General features: G+C 42.5%; 1 protein-coding gene across 4 annotated transcripts in view; it reads left to right on the top strand.

Annotated features, from left to right (window-relative positions):
* Positions 1-23546, top strand: part of LEPR (leptin receptor) — a 114490-nt gene that overhangs the window by 67525 nt on the left and 23419 nt on the right. For all 4 annotated transcript variants that reach the window (XM_033916723.1, XM_033916721.1, XM_033916720.1 and 1 more), the window contains exons 8-14: positions 1530-1823; positions 6304-6421; positions 7567-7766; positions 9734-9882; positions 11244-11397; positions 14453-14535; positions 20865-21081. In XM_033916723.1, coding sequence (XP_033772614.1) covers positions 1530-1823; positions 6304-6421; positions 7567-7766; positions 9734-9882; positions 11244-11397; positions 14453-14535; positions 20865-21081 — 1215 coding nt within the window. The remainder of the gene's footprint in view (positions 1-1529; positions 1824-6303; positions 6422-7566; positions 7767-9733; positions 9883-11243; positions 11398-14452; positions 14536-20864; positions 21082-23546) is intronic.

Here is a 23546-nt window from a genome sequence, read left to right as displayed (position 1 = left end):
CAGCCGAACCTCTGTATGATGCAGGGGGAGTTGTCCGTACCCGTCCTGGAAGACTCAGTCTCCATCACTATGGCCCTCTTTTCCTAAGGTGCGCTCAGCGTTTTAGCGCACGCTAAATCAACACGTGCGCTAACCGCTAAGGCGTCCGTAGGATAATATGCACGCATTAGCGTTTAGCGCCTGATTGGCGGGCACTAATATTTATTGTGCAATAAAAAGCATAGTAAAAGAGGGGGGTATGTCTTTTCTAAACTGGACTCTTAAGGGCCAGATTCTATAAATGGTACCTACATTAGGCACCGCTTGGTGTGTACATTAAAGATGCTTAGTGACACCTAACTAAAACCCAATTTGTTTAATTGGCTTAAATGGTGTGGTAATTGACCACAAATACAAAGAAACCAAAATGGAATTGTCCAGATCAGAATGATGTGCACTAAAAAAGTGTCCTCCAACTCATCTGGTAATGTGAAAATCTTTATTCCTCCAATGTCACAATAGTACATTCAACGACTCAATGACTCGACATGTACATATTTCGGCCAACAGGCCCGCCTCAGGAGTCTATAAATACATACATATACATATAAAAGTTATTTGGATTGTTCTTTTATATGTTTATTTATGTATTTATAGACTCCTGAGGCAGGCCTGTTGGCCGAAACATGTCGAGTCATTGAGTCATTGAGTCGTTGAATGTACTATTGTGATTAATGTACTATTTGTGTTTGTGGTTTTGTTTTCCCCTGGTTTGTTCTTTCTTCCCGTGGTAATTGACCACGCCATTAAAGTGGAACTCAGAGCAGCAACTAGCAAACACCTAAGTCCAGTTGCCCTCTGATGCCTAACAACGCCTACCTGGAAAGCATCTGTGGTTAGGGGCAGAGAATAGGTATGGTAGACTTAGGCATCAGTTATGTAGTAAGGGGGGGCAGAATGCCCCCGGCGCCATCATGGTGGGGGTGCCAGCACCCCTCCTCCTCTCCGCTCCCCCCGCCTCTTCCCACTCCTTCCCCCATACCTCTAGTTCACCGCCAAAAGTAACAACTTCAACGTGCTCCTCGCAACCGCATAGGCTCCCACTGGCGTCACTTCTAGGTGCGGTGAATAGGAAGTGACTTCAGAGGGAGAGGACGCGGTCGCAAGGAGCACATTGAAGTTGTTGGATGTGGCGGGGAGGGGGGGAGGCACATGGAAGGAGGTATCGAGGAAGGAGTGGGGGATGGAGATGAGGGGAGGGGAGGGGTGCCATTGCCCCAGGGGGGCCTCTCACTTTCGCTATGCCACTGTTAAGTGTCGCTAGATGTCTGAGTTAAGCACCATTAAATTAGGCCAGGCAAAACCTCTAGGACACCTAGAATGTGGCCCTAAATGCCATATATCTGTTCTGGTCAGCTGTATTCATAGAACTTAAACGTGAAATGATCACAAACATCTCATTCTAATGCCAGGGCGATTTTTGCCATAATTTCCCAGCATGATTTTTTGTAATGCACGTTTTTTTTCTGTTTTCTTTTCTGTTGATTTAGGCGTCATATACTTTCCCTCTAAACTTCTGACAAGTGTTGGCTCTGATGTCTCTGTTTATTGCATCTACAACCAAGAAAACAAGAGCATTGCTTCCCAGAAGATATCTTGGTGGCTGAACTTGGCAGAGAGAATACCAGGACATCAGTATACGGCTGTTAATGATTATGTTGGTAAAGTTAGTCTTCTCGGCCTGAATGCAACCAAACCCAAAGGGAGATTCCTGTTTGATGCATTGTACTGTTGTCTACAAGACGATGAATGTCATCCTCGATATGTGGAAGTATATATTATAGGTATGTTCTGTGTTAAGGCTCTGTAGATTGAGTGTTTTTTAAAACACTGACAGCTGCGGGCTGAATTAAGCCCAGATGTTCAATGTTGGGCCATGTCCAGGCATTGGCACGGAATATCGGGGTCAGTGTGGCTACCTGGAAGTTACTCAGGCAGTGGATAATATTCAGATTGATGTACAGATAATGCAGTGGATAACATTAGGACAACCTTAAAGCTGACATAACTTTATTTCCTTACCAGATTAACAGAATGAATATCACCGCTAACCAGGTAAATCCCAGTTCTGCCCTGATTCCACCCCCAGACCACGTTGGCACTGTCCAGCATTAGTCAGAGGAGATAGGCTGTAGCACTAACTGGTTAAATGCCACTGAATATCCCCTCCTGAAGCACTAATCATGTTTTAACAGGGCAGAAAAGCCCCCTGGAAAGATGATTTTTGTTTTTTTAGCATGCAAATAAGTCTTTACTATGTCAGTTTCAGTTTGGTTTTGTTTTTTAATTATTTAGGGGGTTTTTTAGTTGAAGTTTTGTACTCCGCATAGAACTATAGATAGCTTAATAGGTTAAAAAATGTGAATTAATGAATAAATATATAAATAAAACTTCTTACCTGATTAATTCCCAGAGTTAACAGGATAAATGCTTTCTGAGTATTGCCCTCTCCTCCCCATTATTTCCTTTTGAAAATATGCATGTTGAAAGTGTCTGTGTAGATTTTGCACCTGTTCTAGTATGGAGAGAAACTAGCACACTTTTGGAACTAGCATACTTTTGAAAATCCCCTGAATACATTTGATTTTCCTCTCCAAGCTTAAATGCCCACAGCAAAACTTGCTTTTAACGTAGCTACGAGTATTTGCACTATGGAACTTGCAGGAGGCTACATTTGAAGAGGACAATTTTGCTAAGACCATTTAACCCAAGGAAATACCATTAAAAATTATCCTTATAATGATGAGAAAAGCTAATATGTAGAAGGTTTCAAAAACTTTAAGTAATAGCAGAAATGCAATCAATATCAGAATGTATAGGGGGATTCCTAAGTGCATGGGCATAGCCAAGATCCGAGCGGGGTGTGGGGGTGGGGTGTGTTCTAATAATCTCAGACTGAGAGAAATACACTGGTATTGGACTCAAGCTTGAATACCTGGGTGTAAGCTAAGTACAGGGCCAGTTTTAGACACGCTGGGGCCCAGGGCAGAAATTAAGGAAGGGGTTCCTGAACCCCTCTCATCTCTGCACCCTCACCCCAATATCCTCTCCTCCCATTACTACCACACATAAAACAACTCAGCAAGTATTACAACACTGGAGAAATAAAAACAGATATGCACTTCTTTGTGTACTGAAAACACATAGATCCCAGGCCCAGGTCCACCAAAAATTAGCCAGCTCCCTTGGTGTGGCTGGTGGAGATCCTCAAACCTTGCCAGTTGAAGACTATCTCTTCCAGTCTGGCAGCCAGTAATCTCCAAGCTCTGCAGCTAGTGGCACTGTCTCTGAGCTGCGGAGCTTGAGGAATTCTGGCTGCCGAACTAGAGGAAGAGATTTTCAGCTGGCAGGGCTTTGGGAAGCCCACCAACTTAGGTATTTATATTTTACATTTGGTAGGAGGCATGGTGGGAAGAAAATTTAGTGCCCACCCACTTTGAGCTCAGTCCCACTGCCCACCCCTGTCCCTAACCCCCCGTCAGCTGTCTGGTAAGCCACTGAACACAATAAAAATATCTATGATGCACATATCAACTTAAGAGAAAATCAATAATAACCATCATAAATATTAAATACCATAAAACAATTTTAAAAACACGCAAATAATAAACATTGTTAATATCTACTATAATAAAACGCTAAGCGCGCATGCGCACTCTTACCTGCGTGTTCCCTGATCTGTATGTCCATGGCAGGTAAGAGTACGCATGTGCGCTTAGGGTTCTATTCTAATGACCGGTGGCAGGTAACACGCCATGACTCCCCCTCCCCCCCGGCGCTGACCCTACCTGGCACACCCAAAACCCCCATTGACCCTCCCAGCCGAACCTCCCACCACAAGACGAACACAAACCTCCCAGTTCCAGCAGCGTCTGAGGCACAGTAAACACGCTGCTTCGCGTCCTTCTACTGGCCTGATATCCTCTGCCGCGTCCCTGATGACATCATCAGTCAGTAGAAGCGTGTTTACTGTGCCTCAGATGCAGTTGGAGCTGGGAGGTTTGTCGACCATCTAGCGGTGGGAGGGACGGCTGGGAGGGTCAACGGGGGTTTCGGGTGTGCCGGGTAGGGTCGGCGTGGGGGGGGGGGGGGGGTTAAATGAAAACATGCTGCTCAGGGGAATGTGATGGAGGCAGGCAGGCTGGTATTGGAGGGTGTGGGGGGGGGACAAAGTCTGGAAGATAGTGATGGGGACATAGGAAGGAGGCACTGGGGGCACTAAGCAGGACAGAGGCACTGGTGGCACTAAGGACACGGGAAGGAGGCACTGGGGGCACTAAGGACACAGGAAGGAGGCACTGGGGGCACTAAGGACACGGAAAGGAGGCACTGGGAGCACTAAGGACACAGTACGGAGGCACGGGGGCACTAAGAACATAAGAACATAAGCATTGCCTCCACTGGGTCAGACCCGAGGTCCATTGTGCCCAGCAGTCCGCTCACGCGGCGGCCCAACAGGTCCAGGACCTGTGCAGTAGCCCTCTATCTATACCCCTCTATCCCTTTTTCCAGTAGGAAATTGTCCAATCCTTTCTGGAAGATAGTGATGGGGACATAGGAAGGAGGCACTGGGGGCACTAAGCAGGACAGAGGCACGGTGGCACTAAGGACACGGGAAGGAGGCACTGGGGGCACTAAGAACATAGGAAGGGGTACTAAGGACATGGGAGGGAGGCACTAGGGGCACTAAGGACATACAAAGGGGCACTGAGGGCACTAAGGACAAAGGAAGGGGCAGTAAGGACATAGGAAGGAGGCACTGAGGGCACTAAGGACATAGGGAGAGACACAGACAGAAAAAATGACAGATAGATAGGTAGCGTCCAAGGAGAGAGAGACAAAGAAAAAAAACCAGACAGACATCTATTCTAGCACCCGTTAATGTAACGGGCTTACACATTAGTACAACAATAAGTATTGTTTTACTGTTTAAACTGAAATATAAACTGTAAATGATGTGATACGATATAATAAAATTTCGATAAAATACTTGACTAAAACCTTTTGATATTTAGCTTAAAAAATAAGTTAAAAAAACCATTTACAATGTGATATAATAAAATTAATCAAAAACATATAAAGCATTGACATGAAAACAATAAAATTCATAAAGCATTATCATTGCATATTCAAAAACATAAACATTATGGTAAAGGTCATATATAAAAATGTATATAAATGATTTCATAAAAGCAGGATCATGAAGTATCAAATGGATTATAAATTTATTCTTGGGTATATTACTCTTTTAAAAATTTGATCTATGACTTGAAAACAATGTATTGGGAAGATGCAGATTGAGAAAATTTTTTTAAAAAAAAGAATATTCATAATATCATATTACTCACTTACCCCCTCCTTTACTAACACGTAGCGCAGGTTTTAGCACCGGCAGTGTCGGTAATTGCTCCGACGCTCTTAGGAATTCTTTGAGCGTTGGAGCAGTTACTGCTGCTGCCGGTGCTAAAACCCATGCTACAAGTTAGTAAAGGAGGGGGTTATATTTTTTTAAACATACCTTAATGGTAATCAAGTAAAATAAATTAGATAATTTAATCTATTATGGTTGCCTGTGGAAAGTTCGTAGAATAAAATTAGAAACACACAATACTAAAATGATTAGAAGTAAAGAAAAGAAAGAAAAAAGGGAAAAAATAAAAAAGGAAAAAAATGAAGAAGAACGGAAGATAGAAGAAAAAAAAATAAAAGAACTGATGATAGAAGACATCCAAATTGTGTCCTTGATGTATTTTTAAATGTTCAATTATGGCAGAAAAACATCCAAGTCATGAACTCACGCTAGTGCCATGCCTTTAGCACAACCCCTTGAGATTTAGACGAACTGCAGATGAACAGCATAGCAATCCATCTGGAAAATAGGCTTCAGAAATAGCAAATCAGAAAGGTTTGGCAAGAAAAACATCCATCTGCCCCTTTATACCACTTTTTGGACGTCTTTGTAATTTGAAAATGAGCCCCTTAACCAGTTAAATGTTGGCCATCTGCACATACCTGTCAGTGCCAGTCCCATAAATGGCCCAGTATTGAATATCCAAACATAAAGCCAACAGCAGGCTGCCACCAATTGAATATTTACCCCCAAATGAACAACATTGCTAGTATCAAAGCTTTCGGTAGTCTCTTGCAGCAGATAGTAGTTTTACAGGAATTCGAATTAGGAAGTCTTTGCATAAAACAGGTCTTTGGAAGAAAACTATTTTTTCTCATCTTGCCTTCATGCTTTTTTCTTGTAATCTAAAATAGATGTCAATATCAGTATTTCATGTGAAACTGATGGGAACATAAGTAGAATGACCTGCAGATGGACAACAAATAGAACTATGATACTTGAAGGAAGTACTTTGCAGTTGAAATATTATAGGTATGTGTGGCCAATATTCTATAAAATGTTAAGAAATTAAGTGGTGGTTTGAATAATTGAATTTACTGAAATATAAAGCATTATGATAGAAAGCACCCAACTCTAGTACTTGTAACACTGATGTCAGATGGTATTAACAAACAGCAACTATCACAGGTAGAACTTCCTTACATGGAAGAATGCCCCCTAGTGGTAATACACTGAGACTATCATTAGGTAGGGATTCGTACAAGGTGAACAATAAATCCAACAATCTGGTTCCCTTCCATGTCTTACTACTACTAATTGCTATAATGCTACTAGACATACACAGTGCTGTGCACATTATATGTAGGTACTTTCTCTGTCCCTCATGGGCTCACAATATCTTATTACCCAATCCACACTGCTACTAAAACTAACAAAGCCATTGCTCAAAAAACCTGGCCTCTACCTCCTACTGAAGTCTGGATGACCTTTTCCAGCTGTTGTGCTCATCTGAGTTATAAGTACTAACCTGCAAAGGTTGCATGGATGCTCAGAAATTCTGCCTCTGCATCAAGGAAGAATCAAAAAGTGCTTAGTTCAAGCCAAAGGACTTAATATAGTTGCCTAGAGACTCAAACAGGGTTTCTGGGGCTTTAGACATAATCCTAATTGGCCTGCGTTGAAAATTCTCTATGTATTGCTTATGGATGAAATACGTAGAGATTCTGCTCAGTTCTGTTAATTAGTTGTTGTGGTATATCAAATTGTGAATGAATAAATACATTTTTAAAGTTGGTGTTTCCTCTACTTAATCTTAATATGGTAAGTAAAATTGAAATCCTTGCAAACAACAAGGTTTGCATGGTTTCTTGATCCCAGGCACGTGAGATCTCTTAGGGAGAGGAGGAGACAGTGGATGCTATGGATGGACAAACTGGATGGGCCATTTGGGCCATTTGGTCTTTATCTTCCATCATGTTTTTATGTATCTAAATTGGATTTGTACTATGTTCCGCACCAGTAGAGCCTTGAAATGTGTTTTTTATCACTTAAAGAAAATAATTCTTTAGGCTGTCTCAGAACCCTGAAAGATACCAGGCTACAAATGGCTTACTTTCTTTTCCATGTTTAACTTTCATACATTGTTAAAGACTACCGTAAATTCTCTCATTTTGTAGGAACAAATTGTATTGTCCTAGCACGGAGAACACTCATCAGCCATCTGATGCAAAAAATTGCCAGTTACAGATGGATGGTTTTTACGAATGTGGATTTAAACCTATTTTTCCTTTCTCTGGATATACAATGTGGATAGAAATAAATCATCCGTTAGGGACACTTGAATCTCCTCCAGTATGTGTCATGCCAATGAATGTAGGTAGGTAAATTTCTAAAGCAATAAAAACAGAGTGAGTTGACATGCACAAGTTTGATGCTCATGATTGAATTATGTGTGGGGGTTTAAAATCAGCTGCATTAGAGAACACCAAAGACTTTGCATGTTATGAGACAATGCAAAGGAGCAGCAAATTGAATGCGGTAGTATGCTTTGAAAAGCATCTACAATCTTTCTGCTTCTTTCCAATTCTACTGACAGGACCTTCCAGTCCACATCCAGCAGGTTGACATCCCCACGCAACAGCACCTCCCCTTTCATTCCCAACTTTTCGATGTCTATGACCAAATCTTTGGCTAACTTCTCTGTATATGGCCATTCGGTTGAGGATGGGCTGGGGAGGGCTTCGATGGCTGGGATGGTTTAGATGGACTGGAGTGAGCTTTGACGGAAACTTCAGTAGAGGGAACCTAAGCACAGTACCGGGCAGAGCTATGGGTTTCTGGCTCAGAAACAACTAGGAAAAAGGTCAATTTTAAATTAAATCCATAATTTAAAGAGAGGGTACGGTTGGGCAGACTGAATGGACCATTCGGGTCTTTTTCTGCCATCATTTAATATGTTACTATGTATTGTATGTGTCAGAGGTCTACAGACAATGCCCACAAGGATGGATGTTCCATCTTCTGTTTCTAAGAAAATCCACATATAAAACTAGCTCTCCACCTTTCCAACCAGCTCTGTCTTTATCCCTGTAATATCTGTGCAAATTAAACTTACCAACATTTCTGCTTTATCTTTCCTGGTTTTGGCTCCTCATGTTGATGGTTGTAATCTGCCTTGTTTAAAGTAGAGAATGACACAGGGACAAATTTGTCCCCGTTCCCGCAGGAACTCAGTTTCCCCGTCCCCGTGAGTTTTGCCACTGTTCTTGTCCCTGCCCCATTCCTGTAAGCTCTGCCTTAACTGCACAAGCCTCAGACACTTATGATTTTAAAGTATTTGAGGCTTGTGCAGATGAGGACGGAGCTTTCAGGGATGGGGCAGGGACAGGAAAAGAGCTCGCAGGGATGGGAAAATGAGTTCCTGCGGGGACATTCTCTAGTTTAAAGGTAGAATATAAATAATAAACTTTAAACTATACCTGTATTTACCTGTTTTTGCTTGTTTGGATCTGGTTTTGATGCATAAAAGTGGCATATTCATGTTTAGAGTCATGGTACCCAAAGATTTTAATGATTTTTTTTTTTATACCATGGAATGTCTGAATCTGTAAATCTAAACTGATCTGAACAATTCAGACATAAAAATGAAGACTGTGAGATGTTTACAGATTCTAGTTGGGATTTCGGTTCATAGACAAAACCACGGAAGACAAAGGTGCGCGCCAACAACTGAGCGCAAGACGGAGGCGTGCACCAAAGAAAATGACAGGTTTTAGGGGCTCCGACGGGGGTTTTTGTTGGGGAGCCCCCCCCCACTTTACTTAATACAGATCGCGGCGGCGTTGTGGGTAGTTTGGGGAAAAAGTTTTTAGGGAAAAAGTGAAGTTTTCAGTAAAATGTGGAGGGTTACAACCCCCCCAAACCCCCCATAACGCCCCCACAACGCGGCGCGATCTGTATAAAGTAAAGTGGGGAGGTTCCCCCACACACACCCCGTCGGAGCCCCTAAAAACAGTTATTTTCTTCGGCGCGCACATCCGCGCTTCGCTCAGTTGTCGGCGCGCGCCTTTGTCTTCCGCGGTTTTGACCTGACACCGGGATTTCTGCAGAATCAGCCGAGGTTTACCCATTCCTAACATTAAACCCACATCTCTCCCCAGCACCCAGATACTGTATTTCTTTCCTAGCAGATCCTCTCAGCTAGTCATTTGATACCTCAGTGTCTGGTCCAGTAGGTGTAATTCATATACAAACCTAAATAACATGAGCCATGTTAGAGTACAAAAATGCAGGTAAATGTGTGTATGTTGTACATTCATATTGCTGCTTTCTTAAAATTTGTAGTAAAGCCGCTGCCCCCCTCAGACGTGAAAGCTGAAATCACAGTGAATTCTGGACTGTTGAATGTGAGCTGGAAAAGACCTGCACTTCCAGTGTATGATCTCCAATTTCAGATTCGCTACGCTGTGCATGGAGAGGAAACAGATTGGAAGGTACTTTCTAACGAACTGCAATATATACTCATGTAACCCCAATGTTTCTTTAGCTGATGAATGTACACTTCTCCCTCGTTATTCGCGGGGGATACGGGCAGAGCCGGACCACGAATGGCGAAAAACCGTGAATATCCGGCTCTGACCCACCCCCACCTCCCTGCCGCCTTCCTGGTCTTACCTGGTGGTCTAGAGGGCTTTCGGGGCAGGAGCGATCTTCCTACGCTCCTGCCCATTGCAGATCGCCATGAGGAAATGGCTGTAGGGAGTTCCCGTATTAGTCTCGAGAGACTACGGGAACTCACAGCAGCCATTTCCTCATGGCGATCTGCACGGGGCAGGAGCGTAGGAAGATTGCTCCTGCCCCGAAAGCCCTCTAGACCACCAGGTAAGGCCGGGAAGGCGGCAAGGAGGTCAAAAATATGGTTTTATTTTATTTTCCCCCTCCCCAGAAAAAAATTGCGATTATGTGAAACCGTGAGTGCAGAAACCGCGAATGGGGAGGGGGAAGTGTACTGTGTTTTGGGGTTTTTGGTGGTTTTTTTTACAGTTTCATTCTGCAACATTTATCTTAAGACTGAAGGGCTTAGCTGACCCAAAATAAATTTGACCCTTGTATGGAAAGTTATAGAAATAATAGTTATTTTTGCATATTATGTGACCACATACAAGTGTGTATGACTTCTTATAATATGCTGCCATGCAACCTTTCATCTTATCTTTGTGCTACTTTTTATAAGCTTATTTCTTCACAAACTTCACACTGCTTTAATGAAATTCTTGTTGATAAGGTACTTTAAATACACATTTTTCACTTAGAGCAGTGTATCGCAAACTGTGTGCCTCCTGAGATTTTAGGTGTGCCGCAAGAAGCTGGGGAGGAGGAGAGGCGCCAGTGCCAGATGACTGTCTACAGGATGTGCCTCTTGTGGCGAGAGGCACCTCCTGTAGGCAAACAGCCGGTGCCAGTGCCTTTCCTCTCCATGCGTCTTCCCTGCCAGATCACCACACCACCACCACCACCACTGGCGGCTCAGGGCCCATCTGGAGAGTCTTCACGCATGTGTGGACGTCAACATGATGTCATCACATTGGCGTCCGCACCCTTCCAGATGCCTTGAGCCGCGGCCACTTGGTTTAGTGTGCTGTGGTTCGACATAGTTTGCGAGACACTGACTTAAGGGGTCATGTTTTAGGCTTGATCTTAGCAGCTATAGACCATTTGGGGAAGATGTATGAAAGCACATACACGATGATTACTGAAAACCATGATTTAGGAGAGAGGCTTACAAGCTGCATGCTATTTTGTAAACTACATGGGACAAATATAATGTCATACTTGTGCTATAATTTCTTTACAGATCTATCATGTTATGCAAGTTGAATCTGGCAATATAGAAGTGCTGGATCTTTGTATTCAATACTTGATTCAGGTTCGTTGCAGTAGAGTAGACGGACGGGGATACTGGAGTGACTGGAGCACTGTAGTGAGTACAGTAATAAAGGATGTCAAAGGTACTATATACACTTTTGAGTAAATTAAATCTAGTTACTTTTTAAAAATAATTTGTTCACTTTTGTTAGAAAAAGGCTCTTCTCTTTATTAGGGTTGAGAGTTTCTGGTATGTCTGCTCACTTAGTGCTAGTTGTTATACCTAGTATAATTGGGTTAATAGTGCAGCCCAGTGTCTCCAAAATTGTGTTATCTAGAGGAGCTTTCTAGAAGCTTTGATGATGTAACTCTCTGGGTTAAAGACAGGAATCTGCTACACCTAAGGTTGAAATAATATTGGTTTAGAGCACCAGTCATGGATTCTGAAATGTAGAATTGATGGTACTAGGGCAAACCAACAGTCTTCAGACCTCAGAGGGGGAACCTGACACACAGATCACACATTCTTCCCATTCTTAAACCAACACAAATTTAAGATTTTGGAGTCTGTGGACACTAAATTTAGAAACATCTACTGTTTTCTAGGTCCTCTGCCTACTGCTCTTTCCCCACTTCTTTCTTTCCTATCCCCCTACTCTATAACCCTTACTCTGTCCGTCTCCCTCTTGCCCCTCCTACCATCATCACCCCTTCCCAGTTCCTTTTATCCTTATATTTATTACTGAATTTCACACTACCCTTCACTAAAAAAGGTAATCTCATTGAATTACCATTAGTGCTCAGGTTACCAAATTAAGAAAGATTTCTCTTATTTGGCATCCTGACCCCTAGTGGTATTATTGTGAGATTAGCTGGACATCTCGGTGGCCATTTAAGAACCCAGGGCTCTATGAGCAGGAGCAAGTGGGCATCGTTCCTGCTCTTACACGACAGCAGGGATCTCAGTAAGGTCAAAGGTCAAACAATTGAACTAGACATACCTCATGGTACCCTATTGCCTTAATCTTCTGTTCCCTGTTGTTTATTGTTTTGTGTCTTGCTTGCTGTTATGTAGGTTACCATGTGACCCTTTCTGGGCTCTTTGGGGAGGATGGGCTATAAATTGAATTAAATAAATAAATAAAACAGATGGGAATCACGAGGTGGATGTTGAAGGAGTCTTTTTCTAGATCTTTGCCAAGTCTTATATTTTGAAGTCCTATTATGTACAAAATTGCTTTATGTTTACATACACAAGGGGCACATTAACGGGGATATCTAGATTATAGAATTGTCCTTCACATGACCATGAGCAAAATGGGGGTTCCAGAAGGACAAGGCAATGGCAGGGAAACTACATGAATTTTTTTCCTTTGGTCTTTATTTTGGAGGATGTTTAAGAAGTATTTACGCTGTTGTTAGTCTTTGTTTTTATGTGACATTGCAGAAGCATTTTAAGACAAAATATAAACTAGAAATGCCCAAACAAGAATACGATCTAAAAATAAATTGCTTAAATGACCTAAAAATCAGTCAGTATGATAAAGCAACATGAAAAGCTATAATATGCTCAGGTGCATAAGAGATGGTAGCCCCAGCAGGAAATATGGGATAATATTTCTCTTGTATAGGTCAATAATGAAGCCCACCTTGAATATTGTGTTCCGTTCCAGAAACCATAACTTCATAAAACCATTAACAAGCTACCAAAATTATAGTGTCTGCAACACAAAATCCACACAGAGGCATAAGGCACTCAATATGTATTCAGTGGATGAGAGAAGTAAAAAGGGGGGATGTATTAGAAACACTCAAATATGGAGCAGGCTTTAGGACAGTACAAGGAAGGCAACATTTTCCATTCAAGGACAATGAGCCATAATGTGAAGTTGGTGGAAGGAAAGTTCAGAGGATTTCCAAGTTTATTTCTCATTTGATCTACCGCCCACGACACAGCCATCTGAGTGGTTCACAATCTAATCAGGTACTCATTCGCCCTATTTGTGCCGGCAGGGTACCTGATCACAGTTACACCCCTCCCCCGATCCAGCAGGGGAGAATACTTTAAATATATATTTTTTTATTTCTCTTGATACTTATTTTTTATCTCTATTTTTTATTTATTTTACTTATTTATTTTTAATTCTATCTTTAAATTTATTTATTCATTACTTGGTGGAATATTCATTTCTATCTCTGTCTTTATATTTTATCTTTATTTTTCATAAATTGTCTCTTCAGGTACTTTAGTTAGATTGTGAGCCTTTGGGACAGTTAGGGAATTTCCAAGTACCTATCTTATTTATTTTTATTTATTGTATCTTTTAATGCATTCATTTTTGTAAACCGTTTAGAAACCTCACAGTTATTAGCGGTATATAAGAATTTAATTTAATTTAATTTAACTTAATTTAACTATGGTACCTGTGACAATGGAGTGTTAAGTCACAATGAGCAGTGTTAGGATTGAACCTGTACCTTCATGGTGATGAGGTAGCAGTTCTTTTGACAGAGTGCTAGATACCTAAAATAGCCTACCATTAAAGGTAGCACCAAAACCATAACTGAATTTAAGCATGCTTTAAATATATGCCAAAGATACTGCCAAGAGCAGGTGAGAGTGACATAGGTAAAAAAAAAAAAAAATGAGACGGAGTGCTGGGTATTGGACTAATTTGGAAACTTATGTGCTCAATCAATCATGCAGTAGCAAGCTGGAATGGGGGGGGGGGGGGGGCGGAAGACAAAACCAACTTGCAAAGACCAATGGAACTGTGTATTATAACACCAAAGATAAAACAAGATCAACTACCGTGAAATGATACATTCTCAGAAAAAAATGGGATGGTGGAGTGGTGAGGCATGGCAGGAGGGAGCAAGTTTCTTATGAGCATAAGGATGACTTTTTTCGAAATTGCTTCCCAAGTTGTAGGTTCACAGCTTGGGAAACAAGGGCAAGGCACAATATCCAGCAGGTGGTTAATGGTTGGGAGATATTTATAGAACAGGATTAGGGGAAGCGGAAGGATGGATAATGGGTACAGCTTGCTAGACTGTTGTAGGTGATCTAGTTTATGTGATTCACACCTGAGAGAATCTGCGCTAACAGTCACGTAGTCAAGAAGTGTCAGGTATATCATTGGGTCAAACAGTTTTTATCCACCGACTTCTACTATGTTACTGTGTTATGTTTTGCAGCTCCAGCAAGAGGTCCTATGTTTTGGAGACACAGTCAAGAAGATCCTATAAATAAGAAGAAAAATGTTACTTTGTTGTGGCAGGTAAAATTTTTTTATTTAGTCTGTTGTTTTCTTGGATAGCTTAATATTACACAGGCCACTCACTGTGCCTATAGAAGATAATCATTTTGTACGTGAGGCCAACTGAATTTTGGTTTTGACTCTGGCACCAAAACTAGCCCGAAATCTGCAATCAGCCGAAAATGCCACAGTATTTTCTGTTTAAACAGAGTTTCTTCTATGACTCCCTCCTAGGCCATCCATATGTCATCATTGTCCCCTACTCCTCCTTTGGCCCCACCTCTAAACTGATGTACCCCAGGCCCACCCATAGGTCAATGCTGATACCTCTCTGGGCCAACCTGGTTCTCTTTTATGTGTTAAGGAAATTTTCATGGATGTTTCAGGCAGTTGTAGAAAAAAAGAAAAAAAAGAAAATAATGCCCACCAGATTAAACAGTTCATTCTAAAAATCAACACAGTGACTAATTAAGACCTTAGCTGTTCCAGTGATCAGTATCTTCAAGATGATATCTCTAAACTTGATCGAAGAACTGCCATTCACTTCACCAAGATGCTCCAGGAAGCCAGCAGTCCAAGCCAATACCCGGCAGGGATTCTCCGTTGTGCTAAAAGCTGAGTCGGGATATTCACTGTACAAATCTATTTTGTGAGTTGGATTTCTACAGTGGATACCCCTGACACAGCTTTTAGCAAAACGGGGAATCCCTGCCGGGTATTGGCTTGGACTTCTGGCTTCCAGGATTGTTTTTGTGAAATGAAGAGCAGTCTTTCAGTCAAGTTTAGAGATACACATCGTCTTGGTGATACTGAATGTTGGAACAGCTAAATCCTTAACTGGTTGCTGTGTTGATTTTTGGAATGAGCTGTTTAATCTGGTGGGCATTTTCTCCTAAGTGAAGAAGAGACGGTGTAAGTGTAGGGGTTTTTTTTGACCCATGAAGCTCATATGAGGTCTTTTTCTCCACTTTATATAATTTTTGTTTTTTTTTTGAGCATGTAGTAGATTAGGACATTCACCCCCCATATTGAACTGGAGTGTATTGATAGTTTTGTATATGTAATTGAAATCACCCATTATTATACTGTTGCCTAAATTGCCAGCTTTCCTAATCTCTAAAAACAATTCTTTACCTGTCTGCTCATTCTCCCTACCTGTATATTCCTTCCCTTCACACATGGGATTTCTGTCCATATGAATTTCACATTGCTATCTGTGTCATGCATAATGCTTATTTTGTTTGATTCGATTCCCTCTTTAACATATTGTTCAACCCCCCTCCAACTTGATCTACTCTATCATTGCAATATCATTTGTATTCAGGTGAAACAGTGTCCCATTGATTGTCCTCCTTCCACCAGGTCTCTGATCATTCAGTACTATATACTCTATCTCTCCTATTTTATTTTTTTGGCTTCTAGTATTTGTATACAGACACTTCAAATTGTGATTTTTCCTTGTATTTACAGGCTGCTGAGAAGATGACAGAAATAATTTCAGTCCTTTACTTTGCCTTCCTCTTAAACACTCCTGGATTTCTTTTACTATTATTGAAACCTCTCTATATGGACTCACTGAGTATCCTGTTTCAATAGTATCCTTCAAGGATACTCCACACTGAACTCTCCTGGGCAACTGTTGACTTTCCCTCTCATCTTAGTTTAAAAGCTGCTCTATCTCCTTTTTAAACTTTAGTGTCAGCAGCCTGGTTCCTTCTGCATCAAAGGCAGCTTTTATATCATAGACTGTTGATTATTTGTCGAGCGCACAAGAATTACAATATAGTGTTAAGCTTAGCAGTAGTTTTAAAAAACAGTGAGGTGGGGCGACCCCTAAACTTTGTTTGTTTTAAGTAAAATTGTTTGTGGTTTTCATTTTTATATAATGGAATAAAATTAGCCTTGTGGACAAACGAAATGTTTTAATTAATTTTTTTGGATCGCCCTAATGTCCACATTCTTATATATTTCAGCAAAAAGAGTTTGGTTCTGTTTTATCAGCCAGGGATGGTTTCTCTCATGTTCTTTCTCTTCCTGCCCACCAATTAAAATCTTAAATGCATCGATAACATTAGCAGCTAAATATATCTTATGTTTAATCACTCTCCTTTGAGTAAAGCAGATAATAGGAATACTAGACAGATAATTTAGGAAAAGCTCATATCTACAAGACTGAAATGCAGCCAGTCCTTGTGAGATAATGAGGTAAAGAAAGAGTGACCCGTCCTCCTAATCATTATATGTTACGATAGTTATCAATTAACATAAACCTGAGAAACAAAGTAGTAAAAGCATAAACAAATTTCCTCAGAGCATAGTATTTATAGGAGAAAAATTTATTTAATTTATCATTCCATCGACAATTATATTTTCATTTCATTTCTGTATTTTAAAATGCTATGGCCCGGATTCTATAAATGGTGTCCCAATTGTAGGCAGCAGTAGGCGTCCTACCGCTGTCTAACCAGCCAATCGGGATGCACATAAAAAAAAAAAAAAAGCTCCCGAGGCAGGGCCGCATTCATTGGAGGCACCTCCAGGAGCATAGGGAGGCACACAAGCCCACATAAGCTCACCTAAGGCTAGGCATGGGCGTAATTTGCCCCGGAAGTAGCCTTAGGTGGCCGTACGCATCTTCCTAGGCCAGCGGGAAACGCGTACAATGTAGGCCAGCAAAATGCTGGCCTACATTGTAAGTAGACGCAGCTGCTGAGCTTATCGTAGCAAGGGATCTCCCTGTGGCAGGAGGGATGCACAATCCTTCCTGCCGGAACCCCCCCTGAATAATCGCCGGCAGGAAGGATGCCAAATCCCTCCTGCCGGAACCCCCTCCCCATAGATTGCCAACTGGAGGGATGCCCAGATGCCCAATCCCTCCTGCCAGAACCCCCTCTCCAATAGATCATGCTGCCTTGAATCCCCCAGGCCGCCCTCTAACCTTTTAGGAATGCCGCCCGGGTCTTTCCTCTGGCCAGCCAGCAGGCCTGCCCCTTCCCGGTGCATTGTGGAATGCACCGGGGAGGGGCCTAAGACCTGATTGGCCTAGGTGCCTAAGGCTCCTCCCATAGAAGGGGCCTTAGGCGCCTGTGCCAACCGGAATCTTAGGTTGGCTCGTGCCTAAGGCTCCTCCCATGGGCAGGGCCTTAGGTGCCTGGCCTACCGGAATCTTAGGTAGGCCCATGTGCCTAAGGCCCCTGAAAGTTTTTAGACATTCAGTATAAGATCCTAAAGAAGTAGCCTGTTATGAGGCACTTTAGAATACTGGACTCTATGTCATTAGAGCAGAAGTTCAATTTTATGGACATCAAAATCTATGGCTCATGTCTACATATTGAGAATTTCAATCTTTCCTTTGTAAATCAATCTGTACTTTCACTTTATAAGCCAAAAAGAAGCCCTTAAATAGCCTATCAACTGCTTTTCAGTCAAACTGAATGGGTCACCTTTACACGTGTAACAAATCTGTACCAATTCAAATCAGAGGTTATGACTGAGTCTGTTTTCCATGAGAGTGTAACTTGGCATTAATTCAAGTAAGCTGCCATACTGAAATATCTCTTTTTAACCTAATTTTATTATGTGAATAAGGAAATTACAAAGTTGTGTAACGCAAATAATTAAACACAAGAGTCCAGAGTATTAAGCTGAAATATATTTTTCTGTTCAAACCCTTTCCTCGTATCACATTTTTATGATTCCCTTCCCTGGTACCTTCTTTCACAAACTCTCACAAACTGCAACACTATTCAATCCCCCTAGTATACCCATGCCTAATTGCGTCTGCCTACTGTGAGCCTACTGGGACAGACAGGGAATTATGCTTGAGTACCTGAATAAATTCATGTAAACCATTCTGAGCTCCCCTGGGTGAATGCTATGGAAAATTGAATATATTGTGTTTTTTATTTTACTACTTGCTATCTGTCCATCACTCTTTGTTCCTTAGGATTGTTTTCATCATACTGGATAGTATAGTCTGTACCATAACAATTTTGGTTTGTTAATACCTTAATTCAATAGCTGTCATTTCATGCAGCAGTTGTACCCACTGAAATATTTTTGTAAAATACAAGTGTTTTTCAGAAAGTTTCTGCAATTACCGTATTTCCTTGCATATAGGCCACCCCTCTGCATAGGCCGAACCCCATGTATAGGCTGCAGAAAAGGGAGGCCTATGTTTAAAAACCGGAAGATAAGCCTTCCCACGGAATTAGCCGCGGCTTATCTTCTGGTACCTCCCCTGCCTTTTTAAATCATCCCCCCACCCCCGGTACCTTTTCAGGAGCTCCCTGGACGGTGAATGGCAAATTTCCAGCGGTGCAGGGCAGCCGCGATCTCGTCAGCATCTGGCCTGCCCCCGCACCACCTGCTGAATGGCCGACGTCAGCTCTTGTGGGACTCGCAAGAACTGACGTCTGTCACTCAGCAAGACGATCCTGTCTGAGGGAAATCTACGGGATCCCAATCAACATGGATTCACCGGGGGTAGGTCCTGCCAATCTAATCTCATCAGCTTCTTTGACTGGGTGACAAGGAAGCTAGACTTGGGAGAGTCTATGGACATCGTGTACCTGGATTTCCGTAAAGCATTTGACAGCGTCCCACACCGCAGGCTGTTGAGCAAAATGAAATCGATGGGGTTAGGAGAAACACTAACTACTTGGGTCAATGATTGGCTAAGTGGAAGACTACAAAGGGTAATGGTAAACGGTACTCTCTCTAAAACATCGGAGGTAACTAGCGGAGTACCGCAGGGTTCAGTCCTGGGCCCACTCCTTTTCAACATATTCATAGGGGATCTGACTCAGGGGCTTCATGGTAAAATAACATTATTCGACGACGACGCTAAACTATGCAATATAGTAAGGGAATGTACTTTACAGGATAGTATGGCACAGGACCTGCTTACATTGGAAAGATGGTCCTCGACCTGGCAGTTGGGCTTTAACGCTGGGAAATGTAAGGTTATGCACCTCGGTAGCGGTAATCCATGCAGAAATTACACCTTGAATGGAGAAACTTTAACTTGTACTTCGGCAGAACGAGACCTAGGAGTAATCATCAGTGCAGACATGAAAACTGCCAATCAAGTGGAGAAGGCTTCATCTAAAGCAAGGCAGATGATGGGATGTATCAGTAGAAGCTTTGTCAGCAAGAAGCCTGAAGTCATAATGCCATTGTACAGAACCATGGTGAGACCTCATCTGGAATACTGTGTACAATTCTGGAGGCCACATTACCGTAAAGATGTGCTTAGAATCGAATCGGTTCAACGGATGGCCACCAGGAGGATCTCGGGGCTAAAGGGTCTCTCGTACGAGGAGAGACTAAACAAACTACACTCTACACTCTAGAAGAACGTAGGGAGAGAGGAGACATGATTGAGACATTTAAATACATCACGGGACGTATCGAGGTGGAAGATGATATCTTCTTTCTCAGGGGACCCTCTGCCACTAGAGGGCATGCGCTCAAACTCAGAGGCAGGAAATTTCATAGCGACATCAGGAAGTATTTCTTCACAGAAAGAGTGGTTGACCGTTGGAATGAGCTTCCAGCGCAGGTGATCGAGGCCAGCAGCGTGCTGGACTTTAAGAATAAATGGGATACCTATGTGGGATCCCTACGAGGGTCGAACTGGAATATCAGTCGCTAGGTATAGACTTAAGAGGATGGGTCAGTTGGGTGAGCAGACTTGATGGGCTATAGCCCTTTTCTGCCGTCATCTTCTATGTTTCTATGTTTCTAGGTGTGGGGGCAGGCCGGATGCCGAAGAGATTGTGGCTGCCCTGCACCGCTGAAGATTCACCGTCCACTGTCCAGGGAGCAGGGGGGGATGATTTAAAATCCCTGCATAGGCCGCCCCATATAACTAGGCCGCGCCCCATACATGAGTTTGTAAAACCCATGTATAGGCTGTGGCCTATATATAGGGAAATACGGTAATCAGTCAGGCAAAACAGGGTGATTGTGTAGGAAAGTGATGTAATTCGCTTTTGGGATATTTAATAAATAGTGTTAAAAAAAATAAAAGTGTGGAAACTTTTTGAAGATCCCTTGTATGTTTCAGTCTCTAGCTCATGTGTAAAGCCACTAAAATAATTCCTATTAACTTTGCATTATGCAATAAAGTAACTCACTCAGGTGTTAGGTTTTTGATTAACATTAAACAGCCTTCTGCAGTATGTGAAGAGAATCCAGGTTAATGTTAATAGTACACAGTCTTCTGCTTATTGTCTATATCATTTTTCTTCCAATACTTCTGAAACTGAATTAGGCCTGCACCCATTGATGGGCTTGCATGAAATTTTTAAAGCCATAAATCTAATTTAAGTTTATCTCCTCTACAGCCGCTGATGAAGAATCAGTCATTTTGCAGTATAAGAGGATACAAAGTAGTGCATCACACTTCAAATAATGCCTCTTGGTCAGAGTATATAGGCAATAAAACAAGATATGCATTTCTGTGGACTGAAAGTATACATACTGTTACAGTTCTAGCCATCAACTCAATCGGACCTTCTTTAACAAATTATAATTTAACCTTATCAGAGGAAACAAGTACAGGTAAGAATCCTAAAAATGAGCTGTGCAAATTGTAAAGTATTTTAATATGTACAAGTGAGCACCATGGAAAAACTCGGTGCGTATTAGTCCATACCAAGATAATTGTATGACTTTTTTGGGTGTCAGGTCAAAAGCGCGCCGGGACAAAGGCGCGTGCCGACAATTGAGCGCAGCATGGAGGCACGCGCCGCAGAAAATTACAGTTTTTAGGGCTCCGACAGGGGGTGTGTGGGGGGGAACCCCCCACTTTACTTAATAGAGATCGCGCCGCGTTGTGGGGGCGTTGTGGGGGGTGTGGGGGGTTGTAACCCCCCACATTTTACTGAAAACTTCACTTTTTCCCTGTTTTTAGGGAAAAAGTTAAGTTTACAGTAAAATGTGGAGGGTTACAACCCCCAAACCCCCCACAACGCAGGCGCGATCTCTATTAAGTAAACTGGGGGGGCTCCTCAACAAAACCCCCCGTCGGAGCCCCTAAAAACTGTAATTTTCTTTGTCGCGCGCCTCCGTCTTGGGTTCAGTTGTCGGCGCGCGCCTTTGTCTTTCGCGGGGTTGTCTATGAACCCTTTTTTGTGCACTTGCATATTTACGTACTAATCTTTTGAAATTTTCTCTGGAATACATAAACAAAATGGACATAAGAATGATTTAAAATGAATAGGTCCAGCTGGCCCAGTGATGCTGTGCCCTGTGGAGGGTCCCTAGTAAAATTCACAATTGTTTCTTTGATTGGATGGGAGATGATATTGGGATCGAAACAGCGAAATTCACCAAGCTGATTCCACAGAAAAACAGGGAAACCAACACAAAAAAAAATGAAGGCTGTGGAATCGATGATCTTGATACAATAGTTTATTAAAAAGGCTTCACGTAAAGGGCGCAGTTCAGTAAAGCAATCCGATATTGCACAGTAAAAGTATTGTGGTGTGGACCCGACACAGTCCGTGTTTCGGTCATGAAAGACCTTCCTCTGGGGTCCTATGTGATGTAGCCACAGAGTTTAATATGCAGTGAAGCAATCAAAATACTGTGTAAGTGACAGCGTGTGCAGGCGAGCCGAGCGATACCACCAAGAAAGCAAAGGAGATATTGGGATGCACTTGTTCTAAAGATCAGAAGGGCCAAGGTGAATCAAGGAGAATAGGCTCACTTATGATCTCTGATTTATCCTTTTTGAATTGTAGTTTTGGGAGAGCGGGGAGGTTGCCAAGCGTTAGCTACTGCCGGTTTTCAATCTGAACCAGCTAACTGACTAGACATAGATATCCTAAACCATCTAGCCAACAAAATTGTAGCTGACTGGATTTTGGATGATTTTCGGCTGAAAACCTAGATAGCTAGGTCCAGCTGAAATTCTGCTTACTTTATCCAGCCAAATTTTTGCAAGTTAGACATGTGAAGGGTAGTTCTACAAAGGGACGCTTATTTTTGGGTGCCACTGGGAGTCTGTTCTATAAGGGAAAGTAGGTGCCTACTTTCCTTTTTAGATTGCTAGCATAGAATGACAAAAATGTGCTCGTGTTTTAGGCTCAACCATTTACTCCAGTCATGGAACTGGTGTAAATTCTCTTGCCTAGATTGGTTGAAAAAATTGTCCAAGGCATGAAGGAGAGTCAGTGGCGTAGCGAGGGTGAGAGGCGCCCAGGGTGGTAGTGTCCCTCCCCCGCCTTCACCTACCCCCCCCACTCCTTCCCTGATCCCCCCCTGCTGTGCACATGCCCCCTTCCCTTCCCCCATACCTCTAGTTGTTCACCACCGCGAGCAACAAGAATTTCAGCGTGCTCTTTGCGACCCCGTCGGCTCTCTCTCTGATGTCATTTGCTATGCGTGGCACCCAGAAGTGACATCAGCAGGAGAGACGATGCAGTCGTGAGGAGCACATTGAAGTTGTTGCTCACGGCACTGATAATTAGAGGTACAGGGGAAGGGAAGGGGGTGCATATGTGGCGAGGGGAGTAGTGAGAAGAGGTGGGGGGCGGAGAGGAGGAGGGGTGCCGACGCCCCTCACCAATACGGTGCCTGGGATGGACCGCCAACCCCCCACCCCCCGCATTCCTGAGGAGAGTTAAATGACTTAACCAAGGTCAAAAGGAAATGCTGTGGGATTTGAACTGAAGCCTTCTAGTTTCCATAAGGACATAAGAATTGCCATACTAGGACAGATCAAAGGGTCATCAAGCCCAGTATCCTGTTTCCAAGTACCTAGCTAGATCCCAAGTAATAAAAAAGATTTTATGCTGCTTATCCAATGGACCTCCCTTTTAGGAATTTATCCAAACATTTTTTAAGCCCTGCTAAGCTAACTGATTTCACCACATTCTGCTGCTCTATTAGGCACCCCTTCACTTCCTTACAAATATAATTGGCATGATTTCCTCTGTCAAATACTGAAGCCTAACTCTTTGTTGTGTACTGCATACTGGTTAATGTGTAGCCTGGTGTACCTAGTCATATTATTTATGATT

The sequence above is a fragment of the Geotrypetes seraphini genome, chromosome 12 (genome assembly GCF_902459505.1).
Source record: "Geotrypetes seraphini chromosome 12, aGeoSer1.1, whole genome shotgun sequence".
Lineage (NCBI taxonomy): Eukaryota > Metazoa > Chordata > Amphibia > Gymnophiona > Dermophiidae > Geotrypetes > Geotrypetes seraphini.
Note: the sequence above shows the minus strand (reverse complement) of the source record. Positions and strands in the feature narration are given on the sequence as shown.